Below are 26,872 nucleotides of genomic sequence, written 5' to 3'. Positions count from 1 at the left end.
CGATTGTCCTTAAAATCTGGGATGGGAGACTTCTTACGTACATTGGACGTCTTTCAGGAGAGAGCCCTGGAAAAGGCCCCTAGGGCTTGGTAGAGGGAGGGGCAGTGCAAAGGGCAGTCTCACCGAGGTGGCTTGCCAGCGGGGCTGTCACAGTGGGCTCGGACAGAAGAACAGTGGTGAGGCTGAGGTTGGACCGGGCAGTGTTTGATCTGTTCTGCGGGTCACTGTCACTACGAGTTGGATGGAACCAACTTGGTGGCACCTAAAAACAATTCTTTAAGGGAACCAACCGTGATTTCAGACATGAGTCAATCCTGTGGACTACAAATCAAAACTTCGTGGAAACGACAGTATTTTGTTAGTGTAGACGTATTTAGATGGCGACTTTGGGGGTTAAAGCTTGTATTTTATGTTGCTCTTCTTTTTTCAGCTCTTTCCATCCCATGGGGCCATGAAAACACCTTGTGTGCCCTCACAACTGGATGATGAGCAGACCGTGAGTATTTCTTTCGGTAGAAGGCTTGATAGTGCACTCTAGATCCATCTAGGATTTCCCGTCTGCTCTGAACACTGACAGAACCTTTTGGGTTAAAGGCTTCTGTTTGTACTTACCTTGAATATAAATCAAAGTTTATGTTTATTCAAATGATAACAAATCAGTGATGGGTTGATTTATTGTGGAGGGTCCACATGACCTTGACATTAAAGAAAAATAAATTAAAACTCCATGTCTCAGCAGCATTCGGTAAGAAAATGATCATTGCCATTGATGGCAATATTTGTAGAACTGTGTGGATAAAGTAACACTTTTAATGTCCGAATTAAGGAAGCAGCTGAATGAATATCTATAAGATGTTACTGAGTGTGAGATGTTTGCAAGGTCTTTCTGAAGTGTTTTTGATAACTCACATTAGAATTTATATTTAAAACAGGTGAGTAAATGCACTGTACTTTTCATTTCTAGATTGGTTTGCCAACTACCCCCCAGTATCAGTATTTTCAACGATAATATTATGCAAATTAAAATTGTTCAATTTGCTATTTAAAACCGTATAGTATATTTACCCCTCCCCCCCAAAAAAAAACCTAGTGAGGAGTAGTGTTTCACAAGCAAAAAATGTCATGTATAAAGTTATTTGTATAAAAATGATGGTAACTGAGAGAAGTGAGATGTAGCTATTTTTTTGGTAAAGAACATTTCAAATATGCACATAAGCATAGGTGATTTTTTACATTTTATTGACATAATTTACATATCTTACAATTCAATAATTTGTTCACATCAAGAAGAGTGAGTGGTATAATCACCACAGTTTCAGAACATTTTTTAAATTCTTGTACTCATTGTTATTAACTCCCCAGCTTCCCCTGCCATATTCCCAAGGAACCATTAATCCTGCCACTGTTCCTATAGATTTTCCTGGCCTGGATTTCATATCCAGAAAAAAACATTAAAAACCAATAATCAAAAGTAAAAGAAAAACCTCAATTGAAAAGAAAGCAGAAAATATTAAAAACTAGAGAAAATGCAAATGGATCATTAGGGAGAACAAATGACAGTGTGGCAAATTTTAACCTAACTGCGCCTGGAACAGTCACATAGGGCTGTGTGGTTTTTGTTTGTTTTTTAAAGATCAAATCATTCTCTTAGTTCTGTGCTCCAGAGTCTCTGTTTTTCTGTACCACCTTCATACAAACAAGGGAAGCCCCTCACAGCTTTGCTGTGGCTTAGTGTCTCCACCAGACTTCCATCCTTTTCGTTTCTCCCATGAGTAACTCCTTTGCCTGAACCGTCTATTGCGCTTTTATTTAGTACCATGGAGGCCTTTTGAATCTTTACCGCCTAACTCATGGCTTTGCTGAAGTGACTGTCAAAGCAACTAGTAGTAATCTTTTAGTGATTAATTCAGTTAGTGTTAATTGGTATTCTCTGTTTGATCTCTAGATTCTAATCTCCATTGCAATGGCTACACAGAAGTCACAGACAAAATTCATGATTAAAGGGTTTATTACGGAAGTTAACAAGTTGTAATGCTGGTAAAAAATGATCAGGGTTGACTTGGTTATCCGGACATTACAAAGGTCTCTCAGAACTGCTAATAAATGCCTAAAAGGCATGCCATTCTGCTCTAAACATTGTAAACCGCAACCCTAAGGAGTTCAGCTTAAGCCCCTAGGGTCAGCAAAGTCAGCTCCCTGAGTTAAGTGCCTGGAGGCACCCTATTCTGAAAGCCAGCCATCTGCACAAAAGCACTCTGCTTAACTTGCTCTGTGGGTTTGGAAGCCCATCGCTCTCTTCCAGGCCTGCTTCTGTGATGTTAGAGTTGTCTTCTGGATCCAAGAGGTTCATTGCACAAGGATCTTGTGCCCCAAGGATGTGCTGCACCCTGGCTTTGCTGGTAATGAGATCCCCCTTCCTGCTTCTCAGAGGGCTCATTTTTTTACACAGAAGGATGGCACTGCAGGGAATCCTGTTCACAATTCCTCACAAGTGAATCCTATCAGTGCCTGCCCGCCACCTTCTTGCCAGACCCATGAAGGTAAAAGGTTGTTTGGTGGGAGTTGAAACTTGAACCAAAAGAGCCATATTGAATAATTACTCCTCATTCGTCTCTGGCAGTTGCTCTGCATTAAGACCATGGTGACCACTCCCTCTTTCATGAAGGATATACTGTTGTTATCATGGCATTAAAATCTTATTTAGAACCAGAAATGATCCATTAGGCCATATAATTAAACATTCATCTGATAAAGGTGCTTTGGTGGCACAGTGGTGTACACATTGAGCTGCTGCCTGTAAGGTCAGCTGTTCGAGCCAGCCATGTGCTCTGCAGGCGAAAGATGAGCCAGTCTGCTCCCACAAAGATTTACAGTCCCAGAAACCCTGTGGAGCAGCTCTGCGCTGCCCTATATATAGGCTCTCTCTCAGAATTTGCGGTGGGGTTGGCGGACTTTTATCTGAAAAACACGCCCTTTTTGCAGACACTTTAACAAGTTTTTGGTTTTTTTTGGTATTATCTTGAACACTTTCATGACTTGAAATTAGTTTCTTCACTTTAATCATAAACATAACAAGCTTGTGCTCTGCTGCTCCTCCGCAGCCATGGCATTCCTGTTCGTGGTCTTCTGCTACACGCTGGTGTGCTGCTCACCGCCGCGCTGGTCTTCTTCGCCATCTGGCACATTATAGCGTTTGAGGAACTGAAGACTGATTACCAGAATCCTATAGACCAGTGTGATACGCTGAGTCCTCTTGTACTGCCAGAGTACCTCATCCTGTTTTCTTCTGTGCCCTGTTTCTTTGTGCAGCGGTGTGGCTTATGCTGGGTCTCAATACGCCCCTCCTGACATATCATATTCGGAGGCATAGGAGTAGACCGCTGATGAGCAGCCCAGGACTCTATGACCCCACAACCATCCTGAATGCAGATGTTCTAGCGTATTGTCAGCGAGAAGGAGGGTGCAGATTAGCTTTCTATCTCCTAGCCTTTTTAAGGCATGATCCATGTCCTGGTGAGCTCGTAGGAAGACCCACAGAAGAACATGCAGAAGCCACCGCACGAGGGGATTCCACCCAACAAGATCCTATTTCCAAGAGGAGACGATTAAAAAAAAAAAAAAAGACTCCTTGTTTAAATGTTTCCACCGTTTCTGCTATGCTATGCTCAGATAAAGCATTTAAATGGAATTACATATCAAATCACACACCTCTGGTGTCGACAGGTGTGGACTTGCACTCCTTAAGGAACAGCCGTGTTCCTCGCCCGGTAGTCCACGGGGAGCTTTTGTTTGTAGAACGCTGGAGGACTGCTTTAGTTTTATTGACAGGCCATCTAATATCAGTGAGCTGTAGACGTCAGGTGCTTCTGACGAGCTGAACACGTGTCTGGCCGCTGGGAAACTGTATGCATTTCCTCATCTACCGTGTAGATGATTACACGTGGATGCTTTTACAAAACAAGAGTGCAATTTTTTCCCACCTCCTCCTTGAGTATTATCCCCGTATAGTGCATGAATGAGAGATTGCCCATTCTTTCGTCAGAGTATTATACTTGCTTTAATTCTTAAGCATAAGTGAATATGATCTAGAAAATGCATATATGTATACTAATTACTTGTTAAATGTGCTACTATTTGTAAGACATTGCTTACTAAGAAATTGGTTATCATTATTGTAATCTGGTGGCAAAAGTATCCTGAAGCATTTGCAAGTACTGTAGCTTCTCCAAACAGAATGAGAGAACATTGTATAACCGGCCTGCTGTTCTTTAGCGCAGTAGGGTGAAACTCAAATTAAAAAAACAAACAAAAATCAAGCTTGCCTGAGTAAAAGCGGTTCACAGTGCACAAAAGAAAATGTAGTGTTTTTGTTTTCTGTGGCTGTGCAACACGTTCTCCCAAATTTAGCCGCTTAAAGCAGCACTCTGCTTCTTCCTGTTTGCCGGAAGGCGAGGCACCTTGAAACTGGTCTCTGCTGAAGTCAATTCAGCCCTGTTGGGGAAGAATTACGTTTCGTGATGGCTGCAGTTGCTGTTTGCTCCTGTTTGCTTCTTCAGCAGAGTTGGGTTGTGTTTTAGCAGCAGGCAGTTCTTCTGTCCCGTGGACCATGCTGTACTGCCGGTTGAGGCTTTCTCAGTGCAGGTGCGCTTTAGTTGTGCGTTCAGCACACGCGAGCATTCCTCAGTCCAGGGATATTGCCCTTTCTCCTAAAACGAGGCTCACCCTGATTCTGAATGGAAAGGCTGTGTGTGGTGTTTGCCTAAGCCCTTGAATTTACAAAACGGGACATTCAAGCTGTCACCTCCAGGTGGCACTCTTGAGAGCTTTGGCCTGCTCCTTGTTATTTCCCATCTCCACTTTCCCGGGCTTTTTCTGTTCTGTCTCTTACATGTGCCGTTCAGCAGTCAAGTGTGGAGGGGTGTGTGCTTGCAAATCCTGGACGCCCTCCTTTCTCAAATTCTAGTTGATCTCACCCCAATCTCGTAATTGTTTTCTCGTTTTTCTTGTGCTGCAGTGGCAGAGGAGGCGGCTCCGGGAAAACGGTGGGTAAATGTGCTCGTCCCCGCACAGGGTTTCCTTCTGTCCGAGCTTGTGCCTCCACTGCCTCGCAGCCAACGGTGGCACTTGGAAGAGTTGCTCATGTTGTTAGGCAGCCAGATTGCTGCTGCTGCTGCTACTACTACTGCTGCTGCTACTAGGAGATGGTACTCTATGGATAGTTTGTATTGTGTGTGTTTTTTACTTTACATTTCAATGTAAATATTTTCCAACTTACCAGCAATTAATGCAATCAAAATCTATAATGATTTTATTTGGGGTGTGTGTGTGTGTGTGTGTGTGTGTGTGTGTGTGTGTGTATGCCCATGCCCTGCTTCACTTGGATATGTTTTTACATTTGGAAAGCAAATGTTGGGATTGTATAAGTAGTGCTACACTCTTAGAAATAAGCACACATTTTGAGTGTGCGGACACACTTGGTATACATAGTTGGTGCTTCACACATTTACTTATGGAGGAAGACAGTGATTGTAAAATCATTTGTTTCTTTGATAAATTGCCTTCATCTTCTCAAAAGTGCCTATTTCCTGCTTGAATGAGAGATTTTTATGGCTGCTGTTTTTGTTTTCCTTCAGCAAACAAAGGACAACATTCGTTCCTTAAGTATGTCTGGCCATGTTGGGTTTGAAAGTCTGCCTGATCAGCTGGTCAATAGATCCATTCAGCAAGGCTTCTGTTTTAATATCCTCTGTGTGGGTAAGTGCCAGACTCTCCCTTATGCCTGTCTTCTTCTCCCTCCACACTTGTCGTAAGCAGGCTGATGCTGATGTTTCTCAGTGTGAGTTCATGACCCCAAGGCATTTTGTCTTAAGTTCTGCCCTTTAAACATTTCTGTTTGTTTTGAATCATTTCAGTGCTGCCTTCGTAGCTCTGAGCGCCTTAGCATACATACAGATTCACTTATGACTAGCTAATGGTCTTTACTTGGTAGACAGCCCAGCCTTGGAAATACTGGGACTTTGAAATACCCTTGACATGACCGTAGGCATGCTGCGCTTTATTGTGTTGCACAGAGAATGAGGTTTTTACAAATTGAAGGTTTCTGACACTCCTGTGCTGAGCAAATCTTACTGCCCCATTTTTTCAACAGCATGTGTTCACCTCGTGTCATATTTTGTAATTCTCAAAATACTTAAAGCTTTTAAATAATGCTGTTGCGCACTTAGTAGATTGCAATGTTATAATATAGGATAAGCATAACATATATGTACCAGGAAACCCAAATACTCATGTGTGACCTGCTTTATTGCAGGGGTCTGAACCTACATCTCTCTGGGGTGTTTAAGAGTGACATTTCTTTTCAGCCAGAAATTGTCCCTGTAAAGCTCTATCTGTGTTTTATTCAGGGGAAACTGGAATTGGAAAGTCAACATTGATCGACACATTATTTAATACCAATTTTGAAGACCAGGAATCCTCACATTTTTATCCGAACGTTCGACTTAAGGCTCAGACATACGAACTCCAGGAAAGTAATGTCCGGTTGAAGTTGACCATCGTGAACACAGTGGGATTTGGTGACCAGATAAATAAAGAGGAGAGGTTTGTGCTTTGTTTTGTTTGCCTTTTTGTGGTTGTTGTTGTAATAAAGCGAGTTTTTATTATACCGGGAAACCTGCTTTCTTGCTTCCTGGGCTGTGTGGCTTTTCTGCTGTGGTAATCCATACCTTTCCTCCTAGGATTTCTCTTTGTAGAAATAATGAATGTTCAGGTTCTGATTAGAAAACAGTTTTTTCTTCCCAGTTGGACTAATTTTCATGCAAGACCTTAACACGTTGAGTTAAAATCAGACAAATATATATGAACAAATGTGTATGGTACGCGATTTTAAAAATTCTAACCAAAATAGTTACATTAAGCATTGGGGGAGAAGGCTGACACTGAGATTTTATTTATATTCTTCCTGTGCCATTGTTTCATCTTTGGCATTGATGTAAGACTGATGATGCATTCAGTATCTAATATAAGCTCCGAGGGGGAAATCGATTGGGGCAAAGCAATAACTTTGTTTTTCTTTATCAAATGTATGCATGTTTTATTATAAGTAATTTTTCCTTATTCTCGAGTAGCTAGGAACAAAATTATTTTGCATAAATGACTGTGTTTCGTACACGAGAGGACGACTGTGTTCTCTAAGTGTAACAAGTGAGTTTGTGGGTCCTGTGAAGGAAGTGAGGAGCACAGGCCTCAGGGTGGCAGTGTCTGTCACTGCAGTCTTATTAGTCCGCCATTTGACTGAAGGGCACTCTCCGAGTGGTGTGCAGTCCAAGCTTAAGAGTACCTCCAGGGCTCCCCTGGCTCAGCACGCCTGGCCTTCTTTAGGAATTTACATTTTGCGCTACAATTCTCTATGTCCTGTACTGTGCCAACCCCCCTTGCGTACTGTAACCACCCGTCGGGCCCTGGGGGCGTAGTGGTTCCAGGGGATCAGCAGTTTGAAAACAGCAGGCACTCATCCGGAGAGGATGAGACTGTTCTCTCCCATAACTAGTTAGTCTCGGAACCCACAGGGCAGTCCCCCGTGTCCTGGAGGGCGGCTGGGAGTTGGAATCAACTCGATGGCAGTGAGTGAATTTGAGTTGATATTTATCTGTTGTCTTAATGAGAGATCATACAGTATTTGTCTGTATACCTTCATTCACTTAGCAATATGCCCGGTGGACCATCCATGTTACAGTGTTGCACAGACCCATTATTATTATTTTTTAAACATTTTATTAGAGACTCATACAACTCTTATCACAATCCATACATACATCAATTTTATGAAGCACATCTGTACATTCTTTGCCCTCATCGTTTTCAAAGCATTTGCTCTCCACTTAAGCCCTTTGCTTCAAGTCCTCTTTTCCCCCCTCCCTCCCCATTCCCCTCCCTCATGAGCCCTTGATAATTTATAAATTATTATTTTATCATATCTTGCCCTGTCCGACGTCTCCCTTTACCCCCTTTTCTGTTGCACAGACCCATTATTGTGTAAGATTTTGTCTCTGCTCTCAAATTGCTTACCGGTTGTTACTCATGGGCTAGAAGGGTCATCCAACTTTAACTAAGAATTCAAATTCCACACCTTTGGAAGCACAAAACACTGCTGTTTGGGGCTCAATAGGAATTAGAACAGTGCTCCTGGGAGTTGACATCAGAACTGTTTGCTGTCGTCGTTGATTGGGATGCTAGAGCTGAGCAGTGGGAGTGGCTGTGCCGAGCCAGTCAGGTTGCGTAGGTATTGATTTGGCATGTCAGCACGGAGTGCAAGGCTTAGAAACCATATGAGCACAGTTCTCTGCTTGCACCCGTGATTTGATTTGGATCTTAAAGGATTAGAAAGCCGGAGAAAGATGTGTCCCCCCAGGGGAGAAATGACCCAGACCATAGGATGTATGGCACCTTTCCTTGGCATATTGTATCTAAGCACAGCTAAAACCTCGGCAGCACGGCTTTGGAGACTGACGGCTGACATGCGCCATTCTCCTTTATCTCTCCAGTTATCACATGCCCTAGGAATCCGACCTCGGGAAAGTCATGGACTATGACACGAGTGCCTTTTTTCTATTCTAAATTGTTTTACTTGGGACTCTCACATCTCGTACAACAATCCATACATCAATTGTATCAAGCACCTGTGACATAAGTACCTTTTTAAATTTAGCTGCATACTATGCTGTGTCCTAGTTCGGTTACCAGTTAGAGCTCTGGCCTCATTCAGTCGTCTGGCTCATAGAAGCCTTTGTCTGAAGAGCCCCAGGTGTAGATGGATGTGGGAGTGAGTCAGCATACCATGTCTGTGACCCAACTGACAGTGCTGGCAGTCGTGATCATTGTGCAGTCGAATGCTCCACCATTGAGCTCCTACGCCCCCTCTAGTTCTGACGAGTGTGAAGTAATATCTTTATAGGTGCAGGCTCCGGGTGTTATCTCGTTAAGGTTGAGTGTTGAGCATAGCTGTTAACTGTTTATTAGTGAAAATGCAGACTTCAAACCTGATAAAGTTGCATGAATATGTTGTATTTAACTTTTGAATTTTTTAGCTACCAACCCATAGTCAACTACATAGATGCTCAGTTTGAGGCCTATCTCCAAGAGGAGCTGAAGATAAAGCGTAGTCTCTTTAACTACCATGATTCTCGCATCCACGTGTGCCTTTACTTCATCTCACCAACTGGCCACTCGCTGAAGACACTCGACCTCTTAACCATGAAGATCCTTGACAGTAAGGTGGGTTTGGGAGAGAAATGAGCTCATCATGAGTTCATATTTATTTTGAACTTTTAATATATCTTTAAAGGTATGTGCATGTATATATTGCAGTATGTATATTTTTTCTCTGTGCATTTAAACACATTTGGAATTAGCTTATTTTCCAGAGAAGTTCAGTTTGGAAGACGAGATGCAGTTTTACTTGTACAAGTTTTACTCCTAATCGGCATGTCCTGATTCTGTTTGCATCTTGATATTTTAGTTACTGAACTATGTAGCCAGTCGTGGCTCATCTTTGAGATGAGCTAGCCAGGAGTGATTGCGGTTGATAAAAGCAGGCTTTCAGAAAGGAGTCAAAGGGATAGTGAGCGCTTGCTTGTTCCGCGCTCAGCTTCGGACCAGCGGAGAAGCCAGGTGCCACCGACTGCAGGCTGAGTTTCTACCCAACCTTCCAGGGCTGCAAAGCGTTTCCTTGCATCAGTCACAGATCATGCGTATCTTACGTGCGTTAGCTAAAGATCGTCACCACTCTCTGCTGCTGCAGCCAGTCAGCTCTTTTATTTAGAAAGTCATGTCTTTTACTCTGTATAGTAAAAGCTAGAAAGGAATGTTACACAGACGTGCCATGACCCATTTAATGAGTTAGGTTTCTAGGTAAAGGAAGATGTTCATCAATGATATGATTAGATAGATATTGTATAGGGATATAGAGGGGTAAGATTCATGTTGTAGAGACTGCTGGCTGTTATCTCCCAGCCTCCTGGCAGATAGACAGGTCTTGATCAACAGTGCTAAAGAAAAGGTTGGCAGGCTGAACTTGCCCAGAAACACCCAGGAAGAAAGGACTGGTGATCTCTTTTTGAAAGGTCACAGGCTTAAAAACCCTATCACATCAGGTCTGTTGTGCATACATGGGGTCACCATGAGTCAGCATCTACTTACAGGCAGTGAGTTGTTTTCATTATATAAAGGTGGGTGATGCCTGGGCCGGCTTCTCCTTCCAGCTTCCCTAGCCTCCTTGGGAATTGTCTCTGGTTCCTAAAAGCTGTTGTCATGGGAAGTTACCTTATCTTCTAGGAAACAGTGACAAGTTTTCTTCATTGAGACATGTTACTTTTCTTCTCGCTGCCACATAGGGAAACATGTCTGTGTAACATTCAGTCTGCTGACATTGTTTGTAGAGGCAATCATATGATGTTAACGTGGCATACTTTATTGAATAGTTAAGTATGATATTGAAAGCAGGGACTTGACGTCCCTTGTTTGAGTAATTGAATGTGAAAATGGTTTACTTAAAATTATTGGGAAATTTTACAATAGTAGTTTCACAATTATTTAGAAAACTTTATCACCTTTGGAGCATAGAAGACTAATAAATATGAATGTGTGCAGTCAACCAGTAGGACATTAGAGAAGAGGAAAACTAAGCTCTCCTTCCCCTGATACATGTCACTAGTTAGCCTGACATGCGTGACTGAAAGCAAACAAGGAACGGGAGAAGGACAGAAGCAGCCGCCGCCCCATCCCAGTGTAGTGGAGGCATCCGTCTCTTGTGGAGCCAGCTCGTTCGTCTTTCACAGGACCAGACTTACAGCTGCTGGTCTCTGTGACTTCAGATCGCCTCCTCACTGGGGCACTGAGAAGGCTTTAAATTATGCCGACCCTTAGTCCTTTGCATCATGAACACTTTCCGTTGGTGTTTGTAAAATGTCTTTCCTGTGACCTCTGGGTAAGAGTCTGATACTGGGACACAACTGGATCCCGTGGCATGAGGGAAGGGACCTGCAGAAAGGACAAAGGACACACTGCATCCACTTGCTAGATTTACCCAGCGGTCATTCTGGTGCTGCGGTACTCAGACCATGGCACCTGCGGTTGTGGTTGAGCTGATTTGGACTTCTCGTGAGTTCCGTGTAGCAGTTGAACTGTGCTCGGGGGCTGGGTCTCAGGGGCTGACTTGAGCAGTAGATTGCCAGGCCTTTCTCCTGAGGCACTTCTGGGTAGACTCCTAGACCCTCCAACCATGTGGTTTGCAGCCAAGCGTGCTCACTGTGGGCACCACCCGGACTCTCGCTTCGATTATTAAGAACTGAACATTCTTGGCGAGCTAAGTGGCCTGTGTCGCTTTCCTGCTTATATTTGACACCTTTGGTCTCTGAAGACACATGGAGGGAGAGAGAAGAAAAGGTGAGGTCTCTAAACTAAAACCTGATGGCAGATGAAGCTCACACAGACTGCTTTTTAAAAGTAATATACAGCCAGCATTTATTATCAGACTGATTATACACAGGAGCTGGAAGAGTGATAGCCAGCCCGTGATCAGGTCAGGGCTTGGCAAGCTTCTCAGTAAAGGGCCAGCAGGAAACACGTGAGGCTTTGCAGGGCGTGTGGTCTTTGTTACCGCACTCCACCCTGCCGTGTAGTATGAGGGGAGCCATCGCCAAGACGGAAACGAATGGATAGGACTGCATTCCAATAAATTTAGTCTGATAAAAATGGGTAGTGAAACCAGCCTTTTCTGCCCCCCTGAGGAAGGCCGACGAGATTTTTAGTGTCAATAGACCGTTGGCTTCACTTGTGAACATTTATAGGTTTAAAAACAAATCATCAATAACAAGATTTTCTTTATTCTTCATAGGTGAACATTATACCGGTGATTGCCAAAGCAGATGCGATTTCTAAAAGTGAATTACAGAAGTTTAAGATCAAGCTCATGAGTGAACTGGTTAGCAACGGTGTCCAGATCTACCAGTTCCCGACGGACGATGAAACTATTGCTAAAATCAATTCTTCAATGAATGTAAGCATTCTGTTTTACATGTGAAAACAAAGATGGTGTGTAAGTAACATCACTAACATATTTTATTTGTATCTTCTGAAGAAGACCTCAAATAAGGTGATTTCAAATTAAAAAATAAAAAAAAGTTCAGTGTAGAAAAATGTCAATGTTTTGTATTGAAAAAGTTGAAGAAGGATCTATTTTTCAACCTATTTCCCACGCCCGCCCCCCCCCCCCTGCCCACTTCTGTCACCTAAATCAAGCGGTGCATTTGTGAGACTGCGGGCTCTTTGTCGAACCAGACTGCGTTGCCACAGGAAGATGACTCTGCCTTCTTCAGCCATGTGGGAGTGCCTTAGAATCCTAGGAGTCGGGATTTTCTAATCTGGAATTTATGCTCACTCACGATTGTGTCAGACATGCCTATGAAATGTCCACACAACTGTTAGTCTAATAGGGTTGAAAATGACTGAGTTCTTTGTTTGACCTTCTTCATTGGCCTTAAATATCTGGTTCTATTTCAACATGAGGAACTTTGGAGTCCAGCTAAACTGGGCTCTTGGTTGTGGGCATGATAAGCCTCGTTGAGACTGTTGACTTATTTGCAGAACGGTTAATTCCTCTAAAGATTAAGTGAGACAAACTATATTAAGTACCTGACGATGCCATTCCCCAAAATGCTCATTATATTTCTCCTTTCATGGTTTTTTATATCCCTGATTTGAACAAAATGTCGAAAAAACTGACTCATGTAAATAAAGTGATTTTAATTCCTATGTGGTAAATTGTCTTTAGATCCAGTTTTGTTTCTTATGCTCACCTGGAATAATTCTTCCAAATGAAGCAGCTAACGACTAAATAACATCAATTAGGAAATTGCAAACAGTACATTGGACTTTCCCCCATCTTCAGCTGCCCCGGGATCCAGCTTTTGCATCTTCCTGTTTCTGTAGCATCGCTGACACTCTTAAATGCGTCCTTTTCACTCTTTTGAGCCATTTCAGTAGAACCTCTCTGATCCAGGTTGCGTTGTGCTTTCTTCTTCAGCCTTCCCCTCATTCTTTCTTCCCACGGTGTCACTCACTCCTGTAAAGTTCTAAAGCATTTACTGTCTTCAGCATTAATTTGGGACTTAATTTTTTGGAGTCAGTATCATATTCCTATAAATCAAAAGCCAAAACCCATTGCTATCCAGTCAATCACGAGTCATAAAGACCTTGTATATGAATTTTCAAGGCTTGTCCATCTTTCCTGGAGCAAGCAGCCTCTTCATTCTCCTTAAGAGTTTCTGGTGAGTCTGAGTCCCTGTGAGCAGCCGTTGCTTATCCCACAGTGCCTCCAGTCCCGTCATCCACCTCCACGCGATGGAGCCCTGTTGCTGAGGTGGGTTACGAGATGGCCTGCTAACTGTATTGTCAGCAGTTTGAAACCAGCAGCCACTCCCCAGGAGAAAGATGAGGCTTTTTACTCCTGTGAAGATTGACTGTGAAGAAACCTGCAGGGGCAGATCTACTCTGCCTTACAGGGTCGCTGTGAGTCAGGAAGGACTCAGTGGCAGTACGTTTTAAGACGTTAGCTGTGTGTTCTCTGTGGGTGTGGGTGTGGGTGTGTGGTTTTTCTCAGCATTACCTGTGTCTTTTAGGGCAATAATATTATTAAGGGAGATGTGTACTAGAATTTGTTCCCTCTTGTATCCCTGGTAGCATGAGGCCTGACATTGGGCTCAATAAATAATTTTGAACGTTTTACAGGGTCTGAAATTGACTCTTATAGAAAAATGAGCACATTTCACCAGCAGGTTTTAAAATATGCATAAGAAATCACTTGATAAAAGAAATCCATTAGCTACGGAATTTTACTCTTTGCTGTTGTTTTCATAATTCTTTCTGATCTGGATTTCATGTTCTGTTGGAGGATGTGATTGATATGATTCTTTTCCAGGCGCATTTGCCATTTGCTGTTGTGGGAAGCATGGATGAGGTCAAAGTCGGCAACAAGATGGTCAAAGCTCGTCAGTACCCCTGGGGCATTGTACAAGGTAAGTTAGGGCACTAGGAGCTGTCTGGTATGAATCTTAGAAACACACGTGTGCTGCCTACCCTCAAGTTGGCATTGAGTGCATTCCCAAGGGACACTTAATTTCAAATTGTGACTGGTTCTCATAGGAGCTATGTGTTATTTTACACCAAAGTCTGTAAGGCCACACAGAGCAGCTTGTTTCCCTACATTGTACTGCACACCTATCATTCGGCAGGTGGGCAGTACTGCAGGGCACTTGGAACATAATTTGAGAGTAAAGAGTAGCGTTGAAAAGGCACCCTGGTGACACACCAGTTAAGTGCTCAACTGCCACTGAAAAGATTGGTAGTTGGGGCCCACCTCACCTCTCTGGGGGAGAAACCACCCGATGAGCCGCCCGTGTGCAGACACAGACAGCCTTAGAGACCCTGTGGGACATTTCTGCTCACTAGGGTTTCTATGACTTCTACTGACTTCGACAGCACGCAACAATAACAAAGGACTGTTACACACGGTTTGTAAACTGATTTTAAGGCAAAGTAAAGCCATCTTGTAAATTTGCATATTTTTACTGAGCAACCATTTCCAAAACAAATTAGACAACTAAAAAATTAAAGTCACTTGATATTTAATTATTTTTATTTAGCATTATGAATAAGTAGTTAGTACTTGAGTACTAGTTCACTGTGATGCTAACTAGTAAGAAAATGGATTGTCCCTACCAATACTGGTTTGTAAGTGCTTCTTTTAAAAAATGACAAGTTTTGTAACGTATGAAAAATAGTAATACTTTTTTAATTTATGAAAAATATGAAAGTAGTAATTGTACCTAAGACCACTCATCACAGAGACACATTTGTTGTCTTATCACCATAAACATGGAAGGACCATATAAGTTTTCCACGAATTTTTGGCTTATTTAATTTATTTATTCACACAGGAATATACATGTAACATTCAATAAAGAGAATTTGAAAACTGTATGTACAGGTGGCACTCTTTAGTTTGTGAGATTTATGGCTGAATTTTTAGGAAATGATATCCTCTTTAAGCGCTACGTGAGATATCTTGGCATAGGCTGGTTTTAAAGTAACAAGATACTAGTGAAATTGCAAACAGGTCATATCTAATAAAATATATTTTCTTTTCCTCCATTGCCTATTCAATTCAAAACTTTCCTGTCTGTTGGCTTTGTTTCTAATATGGCACAGAAAACACAAGTGTTTTGATCGTTGGTTAAAGAATCCTAGCTAATACTCACGGCTCTTCCTCAAACATTTCATTTGGCCGTGTGCTATTTCAGATGTGTTTTCATTTATTGTGTGCCGTTAAGTGAGACACCAGTGTTGCTGTTTCACTTATTCTCTCCCTTTCGTCTAGTGGAGAACGAGAACCACTGTGACTTCATAAAGCTCCGGGAGATGCTCATTTGCACAAACATGGAAGATCTGCGCGAACAGACACACACCCGGCACTATGAACTTTACAGACGGTTCAAACTGGAGGAACTGGGCTTTAAAGACATGGGCACCGAGAACAAGCCTGTCAGGTCAGTCAGTGGGATTCCTCTTGGACAGGCAGGTCAGCAAAGGAGAGGTTAGAAAGAATGGTGCCCTTTGGTGCATCCAGGGTGGTGGAAAATGGGCTTCTTAGAAAGGTCTCAAAGTCTGGAGCTGGAGTCATCGCTGGTTACCAGCAGATGCTGTGCTTCTTGAATGTGGAAGGTTCTGCAGATTCTCTTCTGAGTTAGTGGAAGGGGGAGAGAGAAGGGATGACACGCTGCAAGGGTGAAAGCCTCATGATTTGGTTTCCTTGTGACATGAAGCAGAGGAAAGTGCATTTCACTCTTGCTGCAGAAGCTCCTTCGAGCTGCGATCCCGTTCCCATTTGCTGCTGGGTTGATGGCACTCAGGGGCCCGCACATGGTTCTGAGCAAGCGGAGCTGTGCTTCACTGGGTCTCCAGAGCTGTGACCTGGAAGCAGATTGCCAGGCTGTTTTTCCTAGACACCCCAAGTGGATTTACGTACTCTTACAACAAGTCTTATTAATTTTATCTTCATCCTGATGAAAAGTTTTGGATTTCTTGAAACTTTGGAAAAATGTCTTGCAAAGGGAAAATGAACGTACACCTGTAAACTAAACCTGTAGCCATTGCGTGGATTCCAACTCAGCAAGCCAGGAGGACAGAGTGAAGCTACCCGTGAAGGCCTCCCCGGTTGTAATCTTTGTAGGGGCACTGTGAGCCAGAATTGACTTGATGGCAGTGAGGGTTTGTGTTTTTGAATCTCTATAGAAGAGAACTGACTACCGCATCTTTCTCTCCTCCACATAGTGGCTGGAGGGCTTGAACTGCTGATCTTTTGGTTAGCAGCCATATGCTTAACCACTGTGCCCCCAGGGCTTTGACATAACCTGTAGGGAGTCAGAAAGTAGATCTCATACAATCACAGTACAGTTCTAAGTTCGTGGAATCTGATGACCTTGCTCAGAGATTGGTGAGTTGAATGGTAAATTATAAACTTGCTTTTTTACGGTGCTACATTTCTGCCATTAAGCATTTAAAAAAAATCTAAAGCATGTGAAACATGGAATAATCCATCACATACTAAATCAAGTTTGATCTGATCTAGCATTCCAGAACAGTTTGAAGTTACAGGAAGTAGATGGTGGGAAGCATGATCCCTTAGGCTGGACAGACGTGGTTTTAAGCTCTGTTAGAAGACTTTCTTGTTTTGGCCTGTGCTTTCGGTCTTCTCTGGCTAGGAACCCTTATCCACAGTCAACAGGAAAGGCAGGACTTCAGAATCGATGCTGCTACTGCAAAAACAAACTGACCTTGGGGAACTTTAATGATAGATGAGGTTAAATTCCCTCAATCTCTTGATTTAATTTCTTAGTGCTGGCTTCAGCTTCTGGTGAAACACATACAACACTGTAGTTAGCACCTTCTCCAGGAGCCCCGGTGGCGCGTGGGAGAGAGAAATGGCACTCAGCTTTCAGAAAAGTGACAGCCTTGGGACCCTGGGGTGAGTTGCAGTCCCCTGGTGGTGGAAGGTGCCATCGCCTCGGTTTCAAATCATAGCGACCCTATGAAAACAGAACGAAACACTGCCCCCTCCTGGCCCATCCTCTCAATGATCCTTATGCTTGAGTCCATTGCTGCAGCCACTGTCAGTCCATCTTCTCAAGGGCCTGCCTCTGTTGTGCTGCCCCTCCACTTTACCAAGCACCATGTCCTTCTCTAGGGACTGATCTCTCCTGACAACACATCCAAAGTCTGTGAGACAAAGTCCTGTCCTCCTTGCCTCTAAGGCACATTCTAGTTTTCCTTCCTCTAAGACAAACGTGTTTGTTCTTTGGCACTCCATGGTACTTTTGCTGTTCTTTGCCAACACCACAGCTCAGATTTTTCTTCGGTCATCCTTATTCAGTGTCTGACTTTCACATGCATACGAGGCCATTGAAAACCCCATGGCTCGGGTCAAGCAGGCCTGAGTTCTCAAAGGCGCATCTTTGCGCAACAGATTACCCAGTGCAGTGCGTCATTTATTGATTGTGGATCCAAACAAGATGACATCTTTGGTTTGGAGGTCACCCCTTAAGGAGCCATGATAACCCAGTGGGTTTGTGGTCCAAGCCCATGAGCTCATCGACTACTCGGTGGGAGAAAATGAAGGGGGTTGTTCTACTCCGCCATGCGGGGTGACCATGAGTTACAGTCAACTGGTTGAATGAATTTTTTTTTTTTATTGCTTCTGGGTATGAGTGAATTCCATTCCCCTGAGTATGTCCTCTAGTGAAGATAAATCAGTTAGATTAGAGTGGGCTTTTCTGGTGTTTTCCAGATGAGACTTCACTTCTCCTTTCTTCAGGCTCAGGGGCAGTTCAAAAGTGTCTGAGGAGACTTCAGAAAAGTCACGGGAAAATTCCATTTTCTTTAGTTGTACTTTTCCACCCCCTTTCTGAATCCCACTCATAGGTGCATCGCAGAGGCATGGGCATGGAATTGAGAGCAAGTGGAGGTGACCTAAAATATGGAGACATGGATTCTTGCAGCCTAGCCATATGTGGCCCGCTGAGGACATTTATATGGACCGCCGGGTGTTTTTGCCCCATTTGTTTTTGTACTTCAAAATAAGATATGTGCGGTGTGCATAGGAATTTGTTCATAGCTTTTTTTAAAACTATAGTCCGGCCCTCCAACGGGTCTGAGGGACAGTGAACTGGCCCCCTGCTCTAAACCCACCAGCCACTCTGAGGAAGAGGAGACAGCGGCTGCTTCCGTAGGACGACAGCCTGGGAAGCCCTCTGGAGCAGGTCTGTTCTGCCCTCAGTGAGGGTCACAGTGAGCTGGACGCACCGCACAGTAACGCGTTTGGTAATGGCTAGTGTTTATAACATCGGCTGATGTTTAGCCACTTGCTGATTCAGGAATGTAGTTCCCAGGCCTCACCTTAGGTTAGCAGAGCCAAATTTCCAAGCATAGTACATAGGAATCTGCATTAAGTAGTTACCAGTCACTGGGCAAATGTTTGTTTCTCTCAAGTCATTGGCTCCGGAAGAGAAGAGAGAAAGATGGAGAAGCAAACCTCAGTGTGAGAGAAGCCTTTGCCTTGCTTCCAGGCAATCCGTGCAGCCTCTCCCTTCCTGCGCCTCGTCTTTCAGACAGGGAAGACACTTCTTACTGGATGCTTGGGCTGGGGTCTAGGCAAAATATCTCTTGTCACTTTCTCCTTCGTGAAAGAAGGTTTAGATACGTTTCCTGTAATTCGTGATGCAGCATTATGTACTGGGAAGCCTTTGATTGTAGAGTTTCCACAAGTTAAGGCCTGTGTCCAGAGGAGTCCACCTGTGTGACTTGAGGACCGCATAAACAGTGGCATGCTTTGGCTTGTGAGATGAGCCCCTCGATACTCTTTCTTTCAATATCTGTCATGCTGTCCAACAAGAACCCTCGTGCCAATGCCAGCTACGTGTTGGATGCTAACTGTGATGTTGGCAGTTCAAGCCCACCAGCGCCTCCTTGTCTTTTCCTATGCAGGGCTGCCTGGAGGACAGGGGCTATGTGTTCACTTAGGAACCTTTGTTTTTCTTTACTTCCCAACGCTTCCCATGGCCTGATCTGCGTTTAGTGTTCGTTTTCATACTGTTGCTTAGTCACGATGATCCTGATGTATCAGCTCTTGTGTGATCAGGAGCGTATCATGAGGTCAGAGAGAATGGGACACTTACATTTTTTGTGAAGTGGTCTTAAGATCTTCATAGGAGTTGTTTCAGCTCCATAGAACATGTTTTTTATAGACACATGACATCCTGAGGGGTGGTCACCAGGCCTAGCTTTGAAGCTTCTCTGGGGTGGGGGGCGGGTGTGCCGGTGGCAGGGGTTTGAACTGCTAACCTTTTGCTTCATATTCCTTCCCACAACCATTTGTTTACATGGTTGCTAATAACACAGTTAGACTCACCACATCAAGTCTGTTTCTGACTCACAGAGACTCTGTAGGACAGGGTAGAACCAAGCCTGTAAATCTTACCGGAGCAGAGAGCCTCGACTTTCCTCCTGGATGCGATTCTAGTGCATTGTGTCTTTGGAAGCCCTAGACCATAGCTGCTTTTTGCACTGGGTCTTCAGAGGACATGAAAGGCATATAACCAGGAACATGAAGACGAAACCCCCTTTTGCAAGATGAAGAAGCAGTTTTGATAAGCCTTTGACCGCATGTTTCCGTTGTCACGAGTTGGAAAGTTTTAGTTTCTTACAAGTAAGTGGGATGGTTCCAGTGCGTGTCCTTCAGAGCTGCTCTGGCCATCCAGCCGTGAACCTGAAAGTGTCCTAGCAGGAGCTGGCCTGCAGCAACTACTCGAAGGGGAAGTCTCCTTATTTTTTGCTAGGTAGATTTCTTTTCCTCCTTAAGGAATGAAAGTGCTGGTGTGAATGGGTGAATGGAGCACTTTTTACACAATTTAGATTGGATATGAATTAGTGTATGGCACCATTAAATTGAGCTCTGACCAAATAGCCATAGAAGGCGACCTCGTGTGAGTCGGGCAAGAATGTCGCTCTGTACGGTTTCCAGTGGCTGCTTTTTCAGAGTAGATTACCAGACCTTTCTTCGAAGGTTCCTTTGGGTGGACTTGAAGCTCTAATCTTTGGTTAGCATCTGATGCTCGCACTAGGGACTGACTTGAGAGGTGGACAGAGATTGGGTGTAAGTGATGTCGGTGTCTTGGGGATCAGAGCTGGCACCTTGGGGATCAGATAGGAGAAAAGGGGGCTGGCTAGTCAGAGGGTTACACATGGCATCAAGTTTTCCAGACGCAGTAACACTAGAACCAAGACCTAAATAAAGGGGTGCATGTTTGGGGTGAAGTTTAGACAACTTTTTGTGAAAGAATTGATACATCAGAGAGTTTAAATCCCATCCTTTTACCAGTTGCTGTTGAATCAATCCCCGCTCAGGGTCCACATGTGTGTCAGAAGAAGCTGTGCACTGCTCTTGGGAGCAGCCTGGTGACTCCATAGCTCATACGAAAGCAGCTCTCTGTGTGGGGTTGCTGTATTTAAGAGGATATTAGGAAATGTTGCTGTCCAGTAAAACTTGTGAAAGAAAGCAGGAGCTAGTATAAGGCAGAGCATATCCCGTCAGAGGAGGAAAACGCAAATGGGTCCCACTGATAGAGAGCCGTTTCACTGCGTGCCCGAGGCCTAAGGAGAATGGGTGGTGTGGGTGCGGTGGGGCGTCTGTAAGCTTGTTTCGTCATCCTTTTAACACAAAAGTGCCACACGTAACTTTTTAGTGTCCAAGAGGCCTATGAAGCCAAAAGACACGAATTCTATGGCGAGCGTCAGAAGAAAGAAGATGAGATGAAGCAGATGTTTGTGCAGCGAGTGAAGGAGAAAGAAGTCATACTGAAGGAAGCGGAGAAAGAGGCGAGTAGTGTCGTGATGAAACTGGCATGCCGTTGTCAGGTGTCTTGTTAATTTGGAGGCTTTATCTCAAGAATCAAGCTGTGATGCGCATTGTTGCTCTTGAAAAATTAGCTACCTGAACACATACATAGCCCTTGACTACATATAAAACCAAAACATCCAACTCACTGCCATCAAGGGAATGCCGATTCACAGCGGCCATGCAGCCCAGGGTAGAACCGCCCCTGTTGGTTTCCAAGCTACGGTCTCGGCAACTCATACGTCAGTTCTACCCTGTCCTGTAGGGTCACTAGGAGTTGGCATCGACTCGATGGCACTGAAAGTTAGCTATCTCTTTATGGGAGTAGATGGCCTTAACCTCCCAAAGAGTGGCTGTTGGTTTTGAACTGCTGACTTTGTGATTAGCAGCCCAGTACATAGCCATCAGGGCTCAGTTTGAATATGATGGGGTACCCCCCAAACTCAGAATTGGGCTGGGGGAAGTAGAACTGCGCAGTATGAAAGGACAGTGATTTGATGATGTAGACGAGGTAAAGATAAAAATCGAGGAAGGTGCTGTCAGTCATTTGAAAAGATTCCAAGAATGGAATCACAGATTTGACAAGTGTATTAAGTGTAATGGAAAGTATTTTGAAAGTGATGAGGTTGTTTTATTAAAAAAACAACAACACTGAAGCATATAACTTTGGGGGGAAATCTGGCTTTTTTGGGGGGGGTAACCCTCATATATATAGACTTATAAAATACCACACTCTGTAATCAAAATTAAAATGTTGGTTTACGCAGCAGAAAGGTGGCGACTTTCCACTTTCATGCAGATATGTATACCATCTTAGAAACTCACAGAAGAGGTTCGGCTCTGTCCTGTAGGGCCACTTACTTGAGCTGTAATGGACTCAGGCAGTGAGCACAGCATTATTTAGCCCTTACAAGTGGTCTCCCACAGGCTTGTCATGCACTAGGTTGCTAAGCAGCCTTGTACAGTCACTGCATGGCGGACATGGCCTCTGTGGAAAACTCCGGGTTTGTTGTGGAGCATCTTCAGCCCACCGCCCTTTCTGGTTGGTTGTTGAGGGTTCAGTCTGAACCACATCTGGATGCTACATTTCTCTAGTCTCTTTCAATCAAGAACGTCCTTAATTTGAAATCATTTTTCAGTGGAATATTTGGGAAGGCATTTTAATGGAAATAGGGATAATTTTTTTCTTTTTAAATTAATATATTTGTCTTAGGTGGTGTCAGGGTAAAACTTTTTAATTAAGAGCATATTATCTCTCATGTATTTTAATTCACCAGTGAGAGAAAAGGAGATATAAACACGACTGATAGTCTTTTTCTTTTCTTTAACTTTTTATTGTGAATTGGACCAAGGTTTGCAGAGCAGATGAGGTCTCCACTCAAGAGCTCATCCACTTTCTGTGGCCTCAGTGGGTGCAGCCTTCACTCCCAGTGTGGCCGCACGCGTGTCCCACTCCTCCATGCTCACCCTCCTCTTAGCCTTCTGAACTTGGCCCTCGGACACATACTGCCCTTTTGATCTCAAATGGTTGATGGCGTAAGCTGTGTGTGCCTCCCTAGTGCGACTGCTCCCCTCACAGACCTTTCACTTGCTGGGCTGCAAATCGAGCCACGGGCTGTGGTCAGTTCCAGGTCCTTAGTGTGGGGCTTCCACTCGTTTGTGTGTGACCAGTGGGTGAGGTCTTTTTTATGACTTTGTCCTTGGCTGAAAAATGGTTGATTGTTCTAAGGAGCATGTATCTCTCGGGGATTGCTCGCCTCATAGAGTCGTCCTTTATCTGGCTGAAAATTGAGTGACCGGATGGACTGAGGTCCAGGTTGAAGACTGACCGAGGACCACAGTTTACGTTCCACCTGTTTGTGTCAGACCAGCAAACCTGGCTTTATCCAGAACTTTTTCATGGGTTTGGTGGTGGGTAGCTGGGCCAACTTTGTTTGAAAAAGCTATGTAGAGAAAAGATAAAGCTGAAAAGAAAGGAACATTCAATAGGAAAAGGTCAAGTGTTGTAAAAGCGGGAGTTGCATTTCAAGCATTCCTGTCATAGGCTATCAGCACCAAATACTTGAACAGCTGGGCATCAGCTTTTCATGCCCCTGTGAAGGCCAGGGCCCCTGTGTAGCGCCTAGCAAGGGGGGCCTTTCCTCCCTGGGCCCCAGCCAGACTGGTTCCTGGGGAAGTGCTGCCACCCTGTGTCAGTCGTGAGAATTGCATCTTCCCGTCACAGCTGCAGGCCAAATTTGAACACCTCAAACGAATACACCAAGAAGAGAGAATGAAACTTGAGGAAAAGAGAAAACTTTTGGAAGACGAAATAACTGCTTTTGCCAAAAAGAAAGCTACTTCTGAAATATACCAGAACCAGTCTTTTCTTGCCAGTGGCATCAGGAGAGACAAGGATAGGAAAAAGTAAGTAGCATGTGACTGCCCTGTCTGTTGCTGCCCCTGCACCCACCCCAGCCTTCGCTCCAGTCTCATTGGCCTGTTGGATTTCCTCCGTAGCACTTCTCTCACTGTCTGTGTACTGACTCTCTGTCTTCCTCGTGCAAAGACAATCTCACCCCTTGAGAGCAGAGAAACCGTGCGTGTCCACGTTGCCCGCTGCCCATGCCCTGTCTCTTACAACAGTGCCTGGCACATAACAGGGCCCTGAAACATTGCCCAGGTGACCAGCGTAAAGACACGCCGCAGTGTAAGTGGGTCAGTTAGCCGGGTGGGCGAAAGGAGCCCTGGCAGTGTGTAGCTTACGAATTGGACTGCTACCCCAAGGCCAGAGGGAGAAAGACGAGGCGTTGTAAAGTCTCACAAGCCCGCAGAGGCAGCGCCACTGCCTCTGTAGGGTCGCCATGAGTCAGAATCGACTGGCAGCGAGGGAAGTGAGCTGGGTGGGGGGTCACCGGCCGCGTTTGCTTTCTAGTCCTCCTGTGGCTCTCATATGCCAACAGACATGCTGGTTTTTTGTCCAAATGGAAGCTTGCAGTTCACAGGGGCATTATAGCTACAAAGACAATCCTTCGGCCCACTTAAAAAAACTTTAAAAAAAACAAATTCTACTGATAATGATTCTGTGAGAATTTTTATTTTAATAAGGAGACAAAGCTTTCGATTCCAACTCCTGTGCCTTGAAGTCAGAACTTATGAGACCAATGATGGACCTAAAGATGCAGAGGAAGGTAGAGAGGGCTCCAGTTCATTTGGGCGCCTTGAGTAGCGTTTGGATGAGACTCTCCAGGCCTTCCTTAGGTTTGGGGTATGTGTTAAAATCAGTTACCAAAGTTTTAGAACATAAGTTTCTGTGTCTCTTTTCCTTGTTTGATAGTTTTCTTCTGTACTTGATGGCCCTTGTTTTAACCAGCTGACCTGTGTGACTGTGGCTGAAATCCATTATGACTCCTTCTCTCCAGAATGCTACCATCTACTTTGCTACCTCTGCTAAATATAGTGGCCGCCAGTTCTTTGTCTCTTTCATTACCACGTCCACCTCTAAGCCAGCATTTTCAGCATACTGTAACTCAATTTCCAACTGGTTAGGAAAACACAGCCTGGGCTGAGGGTGGCTTTCTGGTTTTGAACTGGAGATGAAAAGCACCTCTACAAGGTCGTCTGGGTGGATGGAAGCAGCCTATGGGTTTTCCCATGTCTGGGGTTCTCATGATTGTTGGAGCGTAGCTTTCCAGGCATGGGTGTTTGCTTCATGTATTGATGTACCCATCCCTCGAGCCTCAACCAGTGCCCAGCACATGGGAGGCAGGCAATTATTTGTCAAGAGAGTGAATATGATAGTCTAATAGCTGTGTTTCACTCATAAATTGTTAGCTAAAGACTTAGATTTCAAAAGATAAACTACAAAGAGAATTTATTGCTTCTTATTTTCATGCTTTGAATTATAAAGCTAAAGGATTTTTTTAATTTTTACTTTCTTATCCTTCTAACGTAATTCAGTGTTACTAAAATTGGATTCCCCAATTTTATTCCATGTATGAAAGGTAATGCATTTACCTTGTGAATATTGTCCCCCTATTCCACCGGAGAACCATGTTGTGCTTTATTTATTTATACTAAATAAGAGCCAAATCCATAACTTTTTATCACTCAGAGGGCTTTATCTACCAGAAGATATGATTAGGTGGTTTGTCTGTCCTTCCCACCCACCTCCTCCACCACCAAAGTTCTCAAGTTAAACACTCAATGGTACATTTGGTGTTTGTTTGCTCTTTCTTTAAAAGCTTTTTAAAACTAGTGATTCTAGTGATTTCATGTCCTGTGTGTTACTTTAAGTTGTAACAAACAAAATTATTCTTTTCTCTTCCAGCTCCAATTTTATATAAGGCAGCCATTCTAGGAACTGCACCACACAGAAGATGGTTAAAAGTAAAAGTTATTTAAGAAGTTAGAAGTATGCTCTGGTTTTCTTTGCTGTGTTACTTACTGGTTCTCCCTCTGGTGAATCGACATGATAATTGCCGTTTATCAAATATTTTCAAATATAAGGTCAATACATAAGCCAGGGTGGATGGTAAAACTTAGAATCAGTGTTTTAGACATCTGTAAGTTACTGGTTAGAGATGGTTTCCCCCTGTTGCCAACTTAAAGTAACATTGCTGTGTGTGATACCAAAGAGACGAGATTCAGTGCCATTCAAAATACAGACCTGCCTAGTGTGGCACTGCCAGCCAGCATTTGTCTCCCCAGACCACCTCTTCTTTTCGTCCTGGTACATGCTAAACAGCCAACTTTGGATATAGGTTTTAAAATATATGCCTAAACTGTCTAACTTTTGAATATTTTATAGACACTCTTATCTTTTGCTGAGATCTAGTTGATAATATCCTAAGCTTTTGTATCAAATTATATAGCATGCTGACCTTCCAGGCTTTAGTGTGACTTGGTTTATTGAAGCAAAAATATGTTTAAGGTAAAAACATCCAGGTATGATAGCTTTTCTTCTAGTCAAATACCTTTTGAAACTGGGTGTGTCACATGAGTCCCCTTAGGATGTATTTTGTAGTTATTGTTTTAAACTTTTGAAAAGAAAAAAAAAACCCAAATGAAAGAAAGCCTGTTTTAGGAAAAATAGCAAGGTGGAATCATTCTATTAAAGACTTTTTTAAAAAAGGTAATTATGAACCCCTAAATAGTCTGTTTAAAAACCCAGGTAATTCAAATCTTGAGATATTTCCATTCGAGTGCCTTAGTATTGTCAGACCAAGTGAATGGTTTCTAACCTTTTAAAATACAGGCTCTCTCGCTCTCTCTCTCTATATATATATATATACATATACACACATATATATACACATGCAGACAAACACGGATCTATACTTAACAATTATATCATTTCTCACTTTTGTACTTGAATACTTTTAAATAAAACTGACATTTTACTCTTGAAAAATAAAATCTGCCTCCATATTGATTGAAAGGTGTTGAGCTTTCTTGAGCGTGGGGAAGACCGGTCCAGAGCACCAAGGTCAGAAAGGCTGTGCAAAGAGGGGACGTGACAGCATGGAAACCCTGAAAAGCTGTGGGGCGAGTGAGGTATTGCTACCGGGGTTTTAGTTTATATGCCGCTCGTTTCTTTTCGACAGCCCCACAGTGAATGTGTCGTGATAAGTTGCAGGCAGATTCAGTCACACCCTTGGCTTGCCCAGTCAACCTCGGCCAGAGCAATGGCTCTGAGGGATCTCCCCCTTACCACGACCAGATGGCGCCCAGCCACCTCTGCCAACAGAAGGACCTAGACAGAGAGGGAGAACAATGTAAAACCAAACAAAATGATTTTTAAAGATGAGGCTTACTGGTCAAGTACAGATTGGCAGAAGCCCAAGACCGTGGCCCTTGGCGCACCTTTCAGGTGTGAAACAGCTCACC

General features: G+C 43.7%; 1 protein-coding gene and 1 pseudogene across 1 annotated transcript in view; both read left to right on the top strand.

Moving 5' to 3' along the window:
* Positions 1 to 26,417, top strand: part of SEPTIN10 (septin 10) — a 55,283-nt gene extending 28,866 nt beyond the window's left edge. Inside the window, exons 2-11 of the mRNA XM_075563370.1 lie at positions 431 to 496; positions 5,634 to 5,754; positions 6,405 to 6,600; positions 9,087 to 9,273; positions 11,894 to 12,055; positions 13,976 to 14,072; positions 15,434 to 15,602; positions 20,853 to 20,985; positions 23,229 to 23,410; positions 25,314 to 26,417. Coding sequence (XP_075419485.1) covers positions 431 to 496; positions 5,634 to 5,754; positions 6,405 to 6,600; positions 9,087 to 9,273; positions 11,894 to 12,055; positions 13,976 to 14,072; positions 15,434 to 15,602; positions 20,853 to 20,985; positions 23,229 to 23,410; positions 25,314 to 25,329 — 1,329 coding nt within the window. The 3' untranslated portion in view covers positions 25,330 to 26,417. The remainder of the gene's footprint in view (positions 1 to 430; positions 497 to 5,633; positions 5,755 to 6,404; positions 6,601 to 9,086; positions 9,274 to 11,893; positions 12,056 to 13,975; positions 14,073 to 15,433; positions 15,603 to 20,852; positions 20,986 to 23,228; positions 23,411 to 25,313) is intronic.
* Positions 507 to 3,525, top strand: LOC142461427 (protein cornichon homolog 1 pseudogene; annotated as a pseudogene).
* Positions 26,418 to 26,872: the final 455 nt, after the last annotated feature.

Source organism: Tenrec ecaudatus, chromosome 11, assembly GCF_050624435.1.
Source record: "Tenrec ecaudatus isolate mTenEca1 chromosome 11, mTenEca1.hap1, whole genome shotgun sequence".
Classification (NCBI taxonomy): Eukaryota; Metazoa; Chordata; class Mammalia; order Afrosoricida; family Tenrecidae; genus Tenrec; species Tenrec ecaudatus.
Note: the sequence above shows the minus strand (reverse complement) of the source record. Positions and strands in the feature narration are given on the sequence as shown.